At 40.0% G+C, this 15570-nt stretch overlaps 1 protein-coding gene across 1 annotated transcript; it reads right to left on the bottom strand.

Moving 5' to 3' along the window:
- Positions 1–700: 700 nt before the first annotated feature.
- Positions 701–15557, bottom strand: LOC128753846 (armadillo-like helical domain-containing protein 3). Its single transcript, XM_053855982.1, has 26 exons — positions 15453–15557; positions 14623–14732; positions 14474–14530; positions 13813–13959; positions 13431–13538; positions 13081–13173; positions 12929–13003; positions 12631–12717; positions 12482–12538; positions 12355–12398; positions 11929–11989; positions 11805–11851; positions 11045–11120; positions 10693–10786; positions 9846–9947; positions 9423–9481; positions 9282–9347; positions 8947–9016; positions 8790–8850; positions 8618–8706; positions 7588–7670; positions 6324–6450; positions 6171–6246; positions 5470–5548; positions 1552–1668; positions 701–1472 (listed from the first exon to the last, which is right to left on the bottom strand). The coding sequence occupies exons 2-26, from the start codon at positions 14722–14724 to the stop codon at positions 1380–1382; spliced, it is 2070 nt and encodes a 689-aa protein (XP_053711957.1). The 5' UTR covers positions 14725–14732; positions 15453–15557; the 3' UTR covers positions 701–1379.
- Positions 15558–15570: the final 13 nt, after the last annotated feature.

Genomic DNA, 15570 nt, shown 5'->3' with positions numbered 1-15570 from the left:
CAGTGGACTGTAATTAAACTCCTCCATCTCACTGCAGTCAGACAGCAGACTCACACTCTTCCACCTTTGATATAAACTGTGTGTGGACCACCTCCACACCTTCATGACGTTTAAAACATTATAATCGGTCACATAAGTTGAGTCAGGCAGGAAGTGATCAACGCATAGCCAGTCCAAAAGTGAGCCACAAAATACTATAGGAAAGTGAGTTAGAGCTGCAACTGTTGCTGGGAGCCAGAGGAGGAAGGGGGCGCCTCCTGACATCCTGACTCCAGCCCCGCCTCTCTGTTATGGAGATTCCAGCCACCCTATAAAACCCATCCATCAGGACGCGGAGTTCACCAAAAGTGGCGGAGAAGTGAGTGCTCGAGCTGTTGAAATGATCCAGTGAGTTCCGCTGTCTGTTTCCTGCTGAGAGCAAGGAAACTAGATTCGCCATTGTGTGGAAGAAACTCATCACCAAAAGCAGAAACAACCATCCAGAACAAACTTGGGAACTCAAACGCCAGAAATCGCTGCCATTAAGGATCATCACCGTGTGGTAGTGAGCTGCGACCTCAGAACCCCTAGACCCAAACTTTCATTTGCAGCTTCAGAACCAATGTGGACAGTTCGCCACATTAACAGGCACAACCCCCTGAAGAAGAAGACGACGAGCCAAGATGAAAAAAAAACTTTATTTAAAAAAAGCATTGACATAAATAAAGCCAGACAAAAGTGAAATAATCACTTTAAGAAATTGCATAACTCTGGAAGGATTTGATTAAAAACAAGAATGAAAACGGTTGAATTTATGTGATTATTTACTTTCAGAATTCACTTATTGTCAGTGGGATTGCACGTGTTAGCTGAACGGAACATGAATTCAAGCGGAGGCAAGGCGACCTGCCAGACTAACTGTAGTGAACACTGGACATATGACACACATGACAAGCTTTATACTTGTTTAGTATGATCACAGACAAGTTGTGTGTGACTGGGCTTGTTAGTCAAACAGAACCAAGATTCACCAGAAGTCCGTTAGTGTTGTTAGAAAAACATCACACCAACATAAGAAGGAAGAACAGAGAGATGAGCGGCGGTTGGGAGGTGATCACAGAGAGAAAACACATCTCTGTCTAACAGTCCAGCCACAGAGGTTGACAGCACACATGGTGCACTTTACTTAGAGAGTCACACACCCACATATATGAATGCAGCGGCCCAAATGTCCAGAGTGATGTGAGGACTTGTAGTCAAAGTTCCTCACCGGAACGTGTCTTCAGATTTGAGTTTCAGAGGCGAAGTTTGGGGGAAAAGAAGCCAGATTAGGAACGAGAAGCTAGGTCTTTGTGTGAACATCCACAGCAACAACTACTCTGTGACTCCTGAGAGAGTCTTCAGGAAATGGTGGAGAACTCTTTCAGCAGGAGGTCTTGACTCAGCGTGTTCAGGGAGACGTTCTTCCTCACATTCAGGCTGATGGAGCGCACCTAAGGACACACACACGCACATGGTCACCCCTGCCCCACAGAGAACCGTCGTGTTGGGATGCGACAGAACTCTTCTCACCAGCTCCTTGAAGAAAGCCGCCTCCTTCGGCTGCTCCGAGTATCTCTCAAACTGGTCCAGGCCATCCTGCAGTTTGAGGGTCAGTGTGTCATAGTTGGAGCGGACCACCTCCAGCACCTGACAGGGAAAGATGTGAGATGAAGAGCTGCATGAAGCATCTTGTGAGAGAGCTGACTGATTCATCAGGGATGAATACTTCAGCCTGCCACTTTATTTATGTCTCACTTGGAGATCTATTCACTGGTTCTAACTGCTGCAGCAGCCATCTTTAATGGGTTTATAGCTTTAACTTTATTTTTAGCTCAACAATATTCTGTCGATTGACATGAAAAGTCTTCACTGAAAATTATGAATCAAAGGTTAACAGCGACTTAAAGAAAGAAATGTAAATGTCTTTTTAGAATTGTTTTCTGCTCTGTTCCGAACTGAAGAAAGGCGGCGTGAAGAGGCATCAGTGAAGCGTCATCAAGCAGAAACAATCGTCACTGTGTTTATCTTGACGGGGCACGTCCGACCAGCCGCGGCCGCCGGAGCGTGACAAATCTAATATCGTCTTGTAAGTTGCTCGGACAGACAGGCCATCATTTTAATGCTGCTTTGCTGGGAGTCATCCATCTTGTCGCGTCACTGAGTGAAATGGATTTGCTTAAGGCGGAACGAGGGCCACAAGCTGTGGTGCGTTTGTGTTGGGCCCCAAATAGCAAGGACGACCCTGCTTTTCTTGACTCTTGAGTAGATAGTAAACATGGCTGTCAGTGAATACAAACTTTTTAATCTTGTTTAATCGCACTTAAGCAGAGTTAACTCGCGATTAATCGCAAATATCTTCCTCTGAGTTACATTTGGAACAGATAAAAAAAGTGACATTGATTTGCGCAAGTTAACTCTGCTGTATGATTAAACAATATAAAAAATGTTAATGTATTGACAGCCCTAGTTGTAATTGTTCAATTCATACTGAGAGTTCCCACAAAAATCCGCTGGATCATCCTCAACTTATCAGTTTACTCTTATGCTTTTCGACTATGAGAGGAAACAAGAGAGCCCAGAGGAAACCCACACAAGCACTGAGAGAATCAAGAAATATCAATTTTCATCTATCTATTGTAGTGGAGTGACCTAATACACCCTGTATCCCAGAAGCTACACACCAAAAGTTACCAGATGAAAGACTCGATCATATGATGCAAGTTAGCTAGCTACTAGCTTTTTTCTTCTTTTTTTTTCTTGAGATATAGCCAAAGCCTCAATCATGATAAGAGTGGTGGATAAAGAAACTTGAATTACATGACATCAGTGAACACAAGTAGTGAAAACTGTGATCCAGGGGCACAGGACAATGTATCCAAAATATCCATTTGTATTGGAACTGGGAAGTAACCAGTCACCCCCCAAAATCAAGATGGCTTCTCCAAAGAGGAAGTAGAAATTTGAATGAATGCAAACACATGCATTCGTTCAAATTTGTGTTTCCTCTTCAACAGGCAGGAATTCCAGTTGCAAATGGAGCGTGTGTTCATCAAGAAGTGGCTTATATCCGGACAAGGCACCGTGTAAGAATAGCTTTCGTACATGTCTTGTGATCTGACTGCGATAGCTAGAACTCACTGAACTCAGCTGTGACGTCATTCCCAGCTCCAACTTCTGAGGTAACTGGAACGCTGCATACTGCACTGAAATACCACAGTATCACATGACCAGGTCTGCGTGGAGGACATCTCCCATTCTGAACTCACAACCTACCTGCGAGTCTCAATATCAGTCACTTAGTAGCTGACATGTGCTGCATTGCACTTTCAAAATAAAAGGGTTGAATAGTATAACTTTTTTTTGTTCTGGCTCCCTTCCATACTGCCACGTCTCTATTCCTACACCCCACACACACTGGACTGTCCCGTTTCACATGTAAATAAAACCATGGTGCTTCTGTACAGTTACATCTCCATCAATGCGACAAAACCTGCAAACCTAACAGCTGACTTATCATCATCATTCTGCAGCACGTGGTCTTATTGTCTCTATTGAAGAGCCAAACGATCACAGCTGAGAAGCAGATGGATGACTCCAATAAACCATCAGCCCTTAAAGAGAAACCATTTCCATCCAGCAAGCAGTGTTCTATCATCATAAGTGACGGCTCATATTGAACGAAGCGTTCAGATGATTCGGCTGAACATTTTGGGGAAAGTAAACTTTTAATGAGAAAAAGTCACACATTAACCAACGTTGTTAAAGGGTGATTTATGTTCTGGATTCTGAAGAGTCACATGCAAACATAGTGCCACAAGACACCATGTTAGTTCCAGCAATGAAGCAATTTACTGCATGTTCCAAACCGGATGTGTTGACACTCACCCAGGTGTATTATGTTTGCAGGTGTGGCTCATCAAGTAAGAAGCAGATGTGGTGAAACTGTTGGCAGTTACACCATTGTTATCGTCGTATTCAAAAAGAAGAGGTAACAAGTCGGCCTTGATTATATAAATACAATTACGCTTGACACCACAAGCAACCCTGAGTAAAACCCTCCATTAAATGTTGTGGACAGATTTAACAGATAAACGCAGAGGTAATTACGGAGCGTAACGATCGCATCCATCACACTTTCACTTTGTAAACTCATCCAGCAGCATCACATCAACTACAGGCTGGATCTCAAAGCACTCGCCGGCCCTCAGGTTTACACCGGCGAAACATGAATTTATGTGCTTTAATTTTGCTCGCAGCTCAGCAGCGCAACATGTTCTCAAGTTCCAAAATACTACCATCTTAATGTGCAGAAAACTAACTCATGCTGAGTAAATGTCCTCATCCGCTCAAGTTTAGCCAACAAGGACACAACAGCAAATTCTCTCATTTGCTTAGTTGTTGAACCTTTTGAATAGAAGAGCATTTTGGGAGGAAATATGCAAGTCAACATTACATAACGCAAGCGCAAACCTCTTGGTAGTTTTTCAGCTCTCAAAATGTACTATAACTAAACTATAAAACGGATTATGTAGATCGGTTTCTGACAGACAATTGAATTTGGTACTTCATTTTTACTCGCTATTTGTTCAAGTGTGAATTTGAATTATTGAAGTTTTAGGCCGTAATCTTCCACATTTCCTTTTTCTCATTTGTCCTTTGTTTAGTATTTCTCGACCTTCAAAACTAACTGAAATAAATGCTTTAGTATCATACTGTATGCAAGTTGCATTTCTGACTGGAGAACACATATTAACTAGTAATAATCAGTCATTACACAGTTGTTCAGAGTGAAGTTTCTGTGACAAATCCAGGGTAAAATGTAATCGATCACCTTAATGAGATGAGACTCTAAATTGATTCATCACTTGCTAATACACACGTGAATAAGTAGTTTATTGATGGACAGATGTTGCTTAATACAAAGTAAAACTGATATTCACGTTCTTCTATGATTTGTATTTAAATAAAATATGCAACAACAAGATTGAATAAGTGTTTTTTAAAATTCTTTTCCATCTTGACTGTTAGGCAGATTTGTTTTTTTAATTTCATTTTATAGCCCTTTGTCTTTGTCCCTTCCTCCTTTTGGCTTGACAGCCCCTCACTACATTTACTGTAGGAACCGTAGTCGTCCACTCCTGAATTAAAACATTATTTCACCATAAATGGTAGTAAGTGATCATCAAAATTTGTTATGGAAAAATGTGTTTGAGGACACAAAGCACTGTTGGAGACATAGATCGTTTTGTTCCAAGGTCTGATATTCATGTGACCTTTGTGATGAACGCAGCAGGTGGAATGAGAACAAAAGCCCAACTGAGCCCACGTATACTGCAAATGTGAGTAATAGTTCATGAAATCAGTGAGCTTTCTGAGATCTAAAATACAATTCAGCCACCAACCAAGTCAGGTGACAAACAAACCAAACAGGAAGTCAAGTGTTGTTACCTGCTCCTCTGACAGCTGAGAGATGTGGTTCACAGCAGCATAAGACTCGATTTTTGGGTTAAAATGGTTGATGATGGCTCTGTTGGACAACAGCAGAGACACACGATTAAAATCATCGTGGTGGAATGACACTTTGAACTTCTAATCCACAAGTTGGCTGAAAGTCCAAGGGAATTAAAGTTGCTCATGTAGCTGCCAGGACTTTTCAGGGGAAAGAAAAAAAGGACAGTTTTAGGCTCCAGTGGAGGGGATTTGATCTGAAGCAGCTAAGAGGGCATTAGAGATGAACAGCAACATCAGATGAAAGGTACCACTTTTAACAAGAAACAACTGGTGGCATTCTATTTCATGAAGAGTGAGTCTCCGCCTTTTGCTTTAAAGGGTTTATGAAATAAAACTAACTAGATTTAGAAAGACGATTTTGACCTCCCATTATTCATATTGCTGCTGAAAAACTGTATTAGATCTCATAAGCCCTCCACATGCACGCTGAAACAGTATGATTCAATGAAGCAGTGGAGTGGGAACTGTTAATGTCAGGAGTAAGAAGAGTGATGCCTCAGACGATGCAGCGTCCCAGCCTTGGCCAGTGACTTATCAAGTATGTGGGATGGAAATCTGATCAAAAGTAGCTGCATTTCTCATCTTATTTTCATTTACCCCCAGGCAAATCAAGTCTCTCTTTTTTTTAAGCTCTTTACCTGACATTGATGAGTGCGTGTGTCACTTTACTGGCCGCCTCCTTCCACTGGCCTGTGTTGGTTGAGACCCGGAGAACTGAAGATGAGAAAGGCAGGGACGTGAAATACTGTTATAAGTTAAAAACATGTTTAGATGTGAAGAGTGAAACCTACCCATACAGTACAGGTTGTCAAACACTTGGTGCATTCGGACAATTTCATAGTAAAGCTCATCGTAGCTGTTGGACGTGGGCAGAAAGGTGTCGCCGTAAGTGATGAACATGTTGAACAGATTTACAACCTGCAGAACAAAGTTGTGTGTTAAAATACAACCGCAAGAAGGAAAATAAAACAACAACAATAGTTTGATTCAATATTATAGAGAGACACATTTTTAACCATAATTATTTCACAAATTTCAGAGACTCTGTTTTTCTCCGACAAGGCAGACACAACAATTGCAACACAAATAACTGCAATGAGTGTTTTACTAATGATGAGTTCGTATATCCCGCACATTTCAACTTGTATTTTTTTTTTCCCAATGATGACTTTTTTCTCTTGGTGACTTTTTTCCTGTTGACTTCCCCCCTGGATGACGTTCTCCCTTGTAACGTTTCCTGGCGGTTGACCTTTCCCTGATGCCTTACCCCAAAGTGACTTTTTTCCTGGTGACTCTTGTTCTGGTCATGTATTTTCCTGATCACATTCTTCTGCAGGTGACTCTCAGGTGAATCATTTCCCTGGTGAGTTTTTTCAGATTACATGGCCTTTACTGTATATATTTTTAAGTAACTTATTGCCCTGATGACATTTTTCCAGAAGGCTTTTTTTCCCCAATTTCTTTTTTCCTGGTGCCTTTTCTCCCTAATTTTGTAAATATTTTTGTCAGGGTTTTTTTTGCATGTCAGAAATGGCAATAATTTAAGTTAGCTAGTTTCAGTTTTTTATGTCACTCAAAATGTAACTGATGTGATATTGAATCAGCAATTGTGGGAAGGCCACTGCATTCACATACACACAAACACGCACCAACACTCACATATTTAAATGTAAAATCAATACAATGACTTTGATCTTCGGGTGCAGCGGTAAAAGCCAGGATATATTTTTTTATTTGTTTAGTTTATTAAAAGATTCTTTTTCACCTAGAATTACCAATGAAGGCTGCAGTGTGAAAGAAGATTATTTTAAGGATGAATTGATTTTTTTTTTTCACTCAATTGCTTCAGAGGTTGTTGTGACATTACAACAAAAACATAGATGGGCACTTTGGCTCATGTTATCTTCCACAAACCATCTGAAATTACTAAACTGAAAATATAATAATAACAATAATATATATGGCGTTTTTACACAAACATTTACATTTTACAGGTTTTACAGTGTTTTTTTTTATTCTGTGACTTAAAAGTTTTTCATTCCATTTTTTTCTTACCATTAAGGCGAGATGAAAAATGTTGTATTTGGCCAACAGAGTTGTCTCATTAGACAGCAGGAACTTGAGCAGGTTGATGAGGGCTGCGAAGAGACATTTGAGGAGACAATGTCACAAAGAAAACCTTAAAAAGTTCACTGACGGCAGTACACTGTACACAAGTCTTAGCCCCCTTTTTCAAGAAAATTCATGGTGGAAAACTTTCTCAGGCTCAGCATTAAAAAGAACATGATTCAAACCATCAAGTCGTAGTTTCCCTTTTAATTATAGCAGAATAGAATGAGGGACACCTGGAGCGGATTCAGGCTCCTGTGAGGGTTTATTTGGAGAAAAACCATCACAGAAACAAAATGCCAATGCTGCACCAGAAGCAATTAAGAAGCTCTTCAGCAAGTGGAGAAAAGGACAAAATCTGCCAGCATTGATTAAATTCGGGTCATTTTTTTTTACCTCCTCCGAGTTCCTTCATGCGATGCTATTATCACCGGCAGTGAGAGGCTCTCAGGTTTTTGAGCAGTTAAGGTGATTATTGGTCTGATTAGAAAAAATACTATTGCAATGAAATGCAGCCCGATGGGGCCATTACGAGCGGAAACGTGATGCTATTAACGTTGACCGGCGCACAAACAAGTCGGACAGGATGGATAGCACTCTGTGGAGGCTCATTATCTGCCTTAATGATGCAATGCGCTTCTAAACATCAACACTGCAGAAGGAAATCAGCTTCGTCCCGCAGAAGCTGTAACTCCTCCAGAGACCAAAGTCAAAATACTGAGCCCACCAAAAAAATTAGTAAAGAAAATACGGAAATCATCCTTGATGCTTTGTTTTCACGCTGACTATGCAGGGATATTTTTTTAGTCAGATTATTATTTTGTAATTAGAGGAAACTTTAAATAAAAGCATTGATCTAACCCAGGCTGTACGCTTATCACCCTTAGGTTTCTATGTAGTAGCACAATTCTACTTCTTTGACTTCTAAACCAAACTGCCTAGAAAACTACTGTAACTTCAGAGTTCTCTTGATTACCTGACCAGAGTTCCCTCCAAGTGTAGTGCAACCTGACTCGACATTTCTTCTGGTAGCAGAGGAGTTTGTGGATGATTTGTACACAGCGTCTGCAGAGTGAACAAGACAAGCAGATCAGATGTTTGTTTTTTTTTTAATGAAATACTTCAAAAGCACATGAAAACATACTTACAGATATAGATCCATGGGAAACTCCTTCATCATGTGAGTAACAACAAACTCCACCATCAGATCTATGACAAGGGCGTTTCAACACCATTATTCCCACCACAACAAAATTGTGACAGACAAAAGTAATGTAAATAATTCATAAAATGACGCCTTCATACCGAGAATGGCACACACCAGTGGTCGCGAAGGGGTGTTCTTGTCCACAGGCTTCTTTCTGTGCCTCATTGGCTGCGGAATGAAAAGAAAAAAATAACAGCCTTTGTTTATTCCATTCAGTAAATTAAAAAGAGAATAGCAAGTTTTGAGACCCATCAACATGAGTCAATCAAGATAAACATTAGTGGCACCGGCTCAATTAATTTAATAAAGATAATATGCTTTGCTTGATGGATATTAAGAGCCATACTAGGATGCAACAATTTTATTCACCAGCCAAAAATCAGGACGTTTCAGCAGCGTATCCCCATATGGCGTTTCGAGATCACAAACTCACCATTCTGTGCAGATTGACTCTGAAGTTCATGTTGTCGTCATGTAGAAAGGCATCAGCGTACTGGTCCTTGAAAAGGACGAGATGAAATTTAGCGCACATCTTACAACGCCCACACAGAGAGAGAAATGAAGCCCATCTAACCTCTGCAATGCAAGTGAGGATAATAAGGCACAGCCTGGCACTGTTGAGCCTATGCTCATCTGAAACACACAGCAGTGAGACTGAGTTTAGGTGTGAAGACAAAAAGAGAAAGGGAGACACAGTTCCTTTCATATCACTGCCTAAAAGCCTAAGATTAAATCTTAGGAAGGTAAAACTAATTAATGTATGCACTATTTCTTTGGTCACAGGTTACAACATGCTTTTTCCAGGTCGCAGGTCTGTTTGTGGACAGGGTCAAACCCTTCACAGAAAGGAACCAAAGCTGGAACTACAGTCAACAGTACAGCTTTCTCTCGTGCCATCAGCACCACAAAAATTTGATTTGAACACAATATTCACCTTCACTTTTGCGTGCAAATACTGAGTCCACAACATTCATTGGTCAACACAGAAATCCCTTACCTTTAGTGTCTTGCATTACAATTGAAGCATATTTCAGGAAGGTAATCAGAAGGTTGCTGGTCTGTAGGTTGGGATCCAGAGGTAGTTCAGGATTGTTCATCACTAGGCAGCAACAAAGACAAGAGTCTCTGTTACTTTATTGGCATCAAGAGTGCACCATGTTAATGCGCTAAAACAGAAGTAGACAAAAGTAAGAAGGCGTGCTTGGAAAGTTTGCCTGAGACTTTCATGAGCGCCGAGAGATGTGATCACCAGATGTAGTTAATGGGACAGAGGAAATAACCTTGCACAGGCACGCATGTAGCCTTGCTAAGCACAGTCAATCCCTAACTCTTATTCAACGTCACAGTCCTCAATCTGTTTCATGAGCTGGCCCATTACTCTGGCTGTGTTCTTTCAAGCAAATATCTCAATATGAAGCGACGTCTCGTCCCATTATGGAGCTACTGTCAACAAAAGTAGATCATCTTAAATCTCAGCAGGATGAGTCACACTGATGACGACGCAGCCATTTCTATATCTACACCCCTATCGCACTCTCCCCCAGACAACTCATTTGTTTGAGTTCACTCGAAAAAAGTTATTTCCTACTGCCGGGAAAGATTCCCAACCACTGTTTGCAGATACGTGTGACTCAGTTGCAACTCTGAGGGGCTCCCGTGGCACGCTGCATCTAAAACATTCATCTATATTAAGTACTGGATGTTAAATTATTTACACTGAAGATGTCTTCTGCGCAATAGGAAAGACAGCCTGAGACACAATCGTATAGCAGTTAGAGCATGTTCAATGTTGAACAACCCCAAAAAAAAGCAAGTCAGAGCTGTGGAAATAAGGTGAAACCTACTGTCCAGGGAGGGCGGTGTCGTGCCAAGTGGCGTTGTAGGTGTGGGTGTAGTTGGGGTTACGGTTGTTGTTGGAATGTCAATCTCAGGGTGACTCTGGAAGAAATACAAATGCTATAAAAAAGTGTCAAGAATCACCCTTGGTTCCTCGCTTTCATGTTGCAAAATTGAAGTAAAAAGAAAAGTTTTTTTTCTTTGTCAGTACTTCATTTTAAATCACAGTACATAAAGGACATGAAGTTCCCATGTAGTGGTATATGCAGAGGGTTTTGCAAAGCGGATTTAGTTTTAAACTGAATACATCATTCAACCAATAAGACGAACGAAATTCACACGAGATAAAGCAATAGTTACCTGTGCTAGTACGGTGATAAAGTTGCGATTGAGATGCACAGCTTCGTACAGCGCCAGCAGGATTGCTTCGTTGGTCCTTGGTACAAAGAGTAAGTTGGAAAATAAGGCTGATGCATAATGTAAATGTTACATTTGAATCAAGTTTACAAGCGAAAAAAAAGCATTTTAAGCCTCCTTCACACACAATTGAAAAGAAAACATTTCCTCTCCAGAGTCCCAAAGTTTGGCCGAACGCTTATGAAATATTATTATTATATTAGTATCATCTTGGCGACAAAGTTTTTAATACTTTTTTTTTTTTTTTTACATCTGTTGGTTACATAGTTTCGAGGCACAGAGGTACAGTTGGAAATTATCCAACTAAATGATTGGCATAAATCCTAATAGAAAAGAACACTCACATTTTAACTTAATTTTAATAATCAAGCATGTTCATTCTTTTGAAAACAAGCAGCATGCAAACACTAATCAGTCTGGCAATCTAGGAATCATGAATTATTTCATCAAGCTGATGTTTTGAGATCAACACTAAAAACGATCTGAAAAACACCCACAAGACGCTTATGTTCTGGACAAGGTGCAACATTCTGAACTGAACAATAGTGATTCATATTCAGTGTGTGTTACTTGGCTACTTTCCGTAGTTAGTGTAGGGACATTTGTTTTCAGATTTTGTGTTCTGAGGTGGACCAAGATGACAATTTTGGTGACTAGAAGGATTAGTTAGACAGAAAAATATTATGGATAAAACTGTACTTACTGCACAGAGAGTTTCTCATCAGCATCTGCAATGAACATGCTGCCCACCTGAGCACACAATGAAAAACACAAACCTGAGACAGGTTTCTCTGCACCAAATGAAATGTGAGTCGACTGATACTCACCATGCTGGTGAGGGTTGAGAAAAACCCACCCTGGTTCTCCTCTTCTTTGTCTTTGTACTGCCTTTAAAAGTAAGAGGAAACGTAATGACTGAGTTTGACGTCGGCTTAAATACGATTTGTGAACAAATCTCTCTCCTAAACTCAACCCACTATCCAAGAGGCCGTGAGAATGCAGTTAACTGTGACCTTCCATGCCCCTGAGGCACCTGACTTACACAGACAACGAATATATTTTCCTAAAATACCATCAAAACTTCACATCCATTTGAAGTCCCCAAATAAACTTAAAAGTGAAGTATAAATAAGTTAAACAATAAATGACCTCATTTGCAGACTTATAGCAGAAAAAGGCATCAAACAAAACACCCTGCCATTGTGGCTTAGTCAGAATTCAAATGACTTCACAGATGAAGAGTTACAGCTTACCTGTTATACTCCATCAGAGCTTGATGGACAACAACACCCATTCCCTGTGGAACACATAAAAATGTCCATATCATTTTTTCTGTTATAAATATACGGTGTTTAAGGGTTACCATACTAGAATACTTACATCCAGTGTTGGCTCGTCATCCACGATGGAAAGTTTTGCTATGTAGGGATTCACAGACTAACACAAGGACAAATAATTAAGACTCGATCAATATTAATCATAATTAACAGTAAGATATATACTGGCTGCGTAACGGTGAAGAAACGCACCTCATATTTTCTGTAGTTCACCAGGAGAGCAAGGAGGACAACAGCATCGTAGCCATGCTGCCCTCTACTGGTCACATCTGACAGTATCTAGACAGAAAGAAGGGAGGCGCACAAGTCGGGGAATAAAAATAAAAATAAAACAGCAAACGAAGCATCTTAATAGTCATTTGTCAGGCTACAGCTGGGTACACTGTTGAATTCAGCATGATCTCTCTTGGAGAATGATTCATCTCAGTTACAATTTTTCAATGTTGAATTGCAAGTTCAACACTGAGCTGTGTGATTGTGCTCATCATACCTGCAGAATAGCTTCAAAGATGCTGTTGATCATCACATACTCCAGAATGGTGTTCTGACTGATGTTGTCTGTTACCTACAGACAGATCATAGAGTTTAAAATTATCCTCTTCTATTGGACAGCTGTCATGGGCTTTTCAGGTCAGGCCTCACCGTCACCAGACACAGTAGTAGCTTTAGACAGAGGCTCTTCAGACTCTCCGAGCCATCGCCACAAACAAGGCTGTCCAGTCTCTCCATCAGGTCCTACCAGTCAAATTATAAAAAAGATGAGCATCAATACAAAGTGAAGACATTACATTTCAAACAAACAGCCTAGTGAGCTGAGAAGATTTCTCTGACAAAAAGTGTTTTGTATTGTGTGTGAACATTTAAATTGGACAGGTGCCTGGAGGTCAATTGATGTATCACAACTAACTGACATGGATGGAAGAACCTAATAATTTGATTCCTTGGGTCAGGAACAGGGTGGAGAAAAGCGTTTAAACCAGCTGTCTAATTACCTTCATTCTCTTCTCAGCCTTGTCAAAGCCCATTAGCATGTTGATGATGTCAAAGCCAGATGCTGACTTATTCTTCTGATGGACTCCTCTAAAAAGGGCACAGAGGGTCTTGGACAAAGTGGAAAAAACAGTCAGAAAAAGTTCAAGTGTCTCGTAGCACATTGTTTAAAATAACCTTTACGCACTTCAAGGCGGGAATAAGGTACACGTAGTTTGTACATTTGTTTTACCTTCACTTCAAAAGGTTTCTTCAAAGTACTGCAAAGAACTATAACTTTGAATAATGGCCATGTGAATACAGAATTTGTGCAAGTCAAGTATTACAACATCTTATCCGATATACAAACCGTAACCGCTAGAAAGAAACATAAGTAGAAAATACCTGCAGTGCATTGACCACTTTGATCTGATGTTCCTCTCCTAGAGCCTGAACGCAGTGGTGGAACAGAGAGTTGATGTTGTCCTGGATTCGCTGAACCTCTTCACCATCCACACTCTCCAGTTTAGATTCTAAATACTCAAGGTTCACCTGGAAGAAAGGTGGAAAGTGTGGAGCTGATTGAAACTAGTACGCGTGAATTTGACAATAGTGAATTCGCAATAATAATAACATCAAGAACTAGAATAATGTCAAAATTGTATTAAAGGTGCCTGTCATGAAACTCAAGCCTACTCTACAAAAACAGAACTGAATGAAAAAAACAAGATGGTGTTTATTTTCTTTTTTTTAATTCAAAACAATATACAACGACCATTGTTTTAATTATATACACAGATATCACAAATATTTATAATTCACAAATATTAATTTTAATTAGCAACTTCAACTATTGATCACCGCACAAAATTATTTAAAAAAAATCAATTATCAATTAAATTCATCCAAGTGAAGTGCCTCGTGAAAATAAAATTCTAGCGTCCGCTTTGGGAAACGGCAACTATTCTAATATAATTTTCACATCATCCAGATCTTGGATATAAATACATGTATACATATAAATGCAGATTCATCACATTTCTCATCTGTCAACTCTTCACAGTACCTTCATAAGAAACAACTCATCCCAGAAGCGAGGGTTGTTTTTGGAGGGGTCTTCTTTCTGAAAACCATGCAAAAAGATTTTGACACATTATAGCAAATGGACTCTTCTAAAACATACATCACAGACATTCACTCAACAATTGTACTCACCGCAAAGATCTCATCGTACATCAGGACAACCTTCTCTTTTAAAGGCTTCTTGGAGGATGAAGTCCTCCTCAGCAGACCAGCCTTCTTTTCCCCCTGAGACATACTGTAGTCTGGAAAAACAGTATGTTAAATTTCATAATTTTTAAATCATGTCACCCATGTATTTTTATTTACGAGGACACATTACACACATATTACAATGCATGTTTCCTAACTGACAAGAAGCATACCAAGTGAAGAACCAGAAAAGGGCCAATTTACCACGCACTGATAATGTGACGTTCTTCATCATACTGTACATGCCGAACTAATTCAATGAATATAATAACTGATCCCTATAATTGATCCCTTTGGGATGACTCCCTCCAGGAAATTTACACGTTCATGGGTTCATAATAGACACATGGTTCACTGTTGCATAATAAATAAAAAGGAGAAGAAAAAAACACCTATTGAAACAATGACGAAGTCAAACACAGTGACTGAGTTAAGGTTTCACCTGAATGTATAATTAGCTGGCTGGGATGGGCTGGTAGCTACTGTCTTTAGATTAGCCAATACAAGCTAACCAAATCTGCTCGCGTTAGCTTCGTTTGAATTAGAAAATACCAAACAACACACAACACACAAACTAACTGCCGCTCAAACGACTCATATGCATTTTTGTTACATGCCATTCCCCACTACTGGATTCCTTCGGCTAAGGCTTAGCAGCTAAATGTCAGGTATGTTTAACATTAGTTCAGCATTGTATTTTGCACGCGTCTCTCAAGTGGCTGAATTGATAAGCTAAAATACACAATAGTTAGTGCACTGTTACTCAGTCTTACCTCAAAGACAAAGTCTCAAGTGAGAACGTAGTTCATAAATCCAAGTGACAGTGCTCGATCAGCATCAACTGATAGGTCAGTCTACGCATGTGCGGAAGTCTCAACCGTCATGGATACT

The sequence above is a fragment of the Synchiropus splendidus genome, chromosome 2 (assembly GCF_027744825.2).
Source record: "Synchiropus splendidus isolate RoL2022-P1 chromosome 2, RoL_Sspl_1.0, whole genome shotgun sequence".
In the NCBI taxonomy this organism is placed as follows: Eukaryota; Metazoa; Chordata; class Actinopteri; order Syngnathiformes; family Callionymidae; genus Synchiropus; species Synchiropus splendidus.
This window is presented reverse-complemented; position numbering and strand designations above follow the sequence as displayed.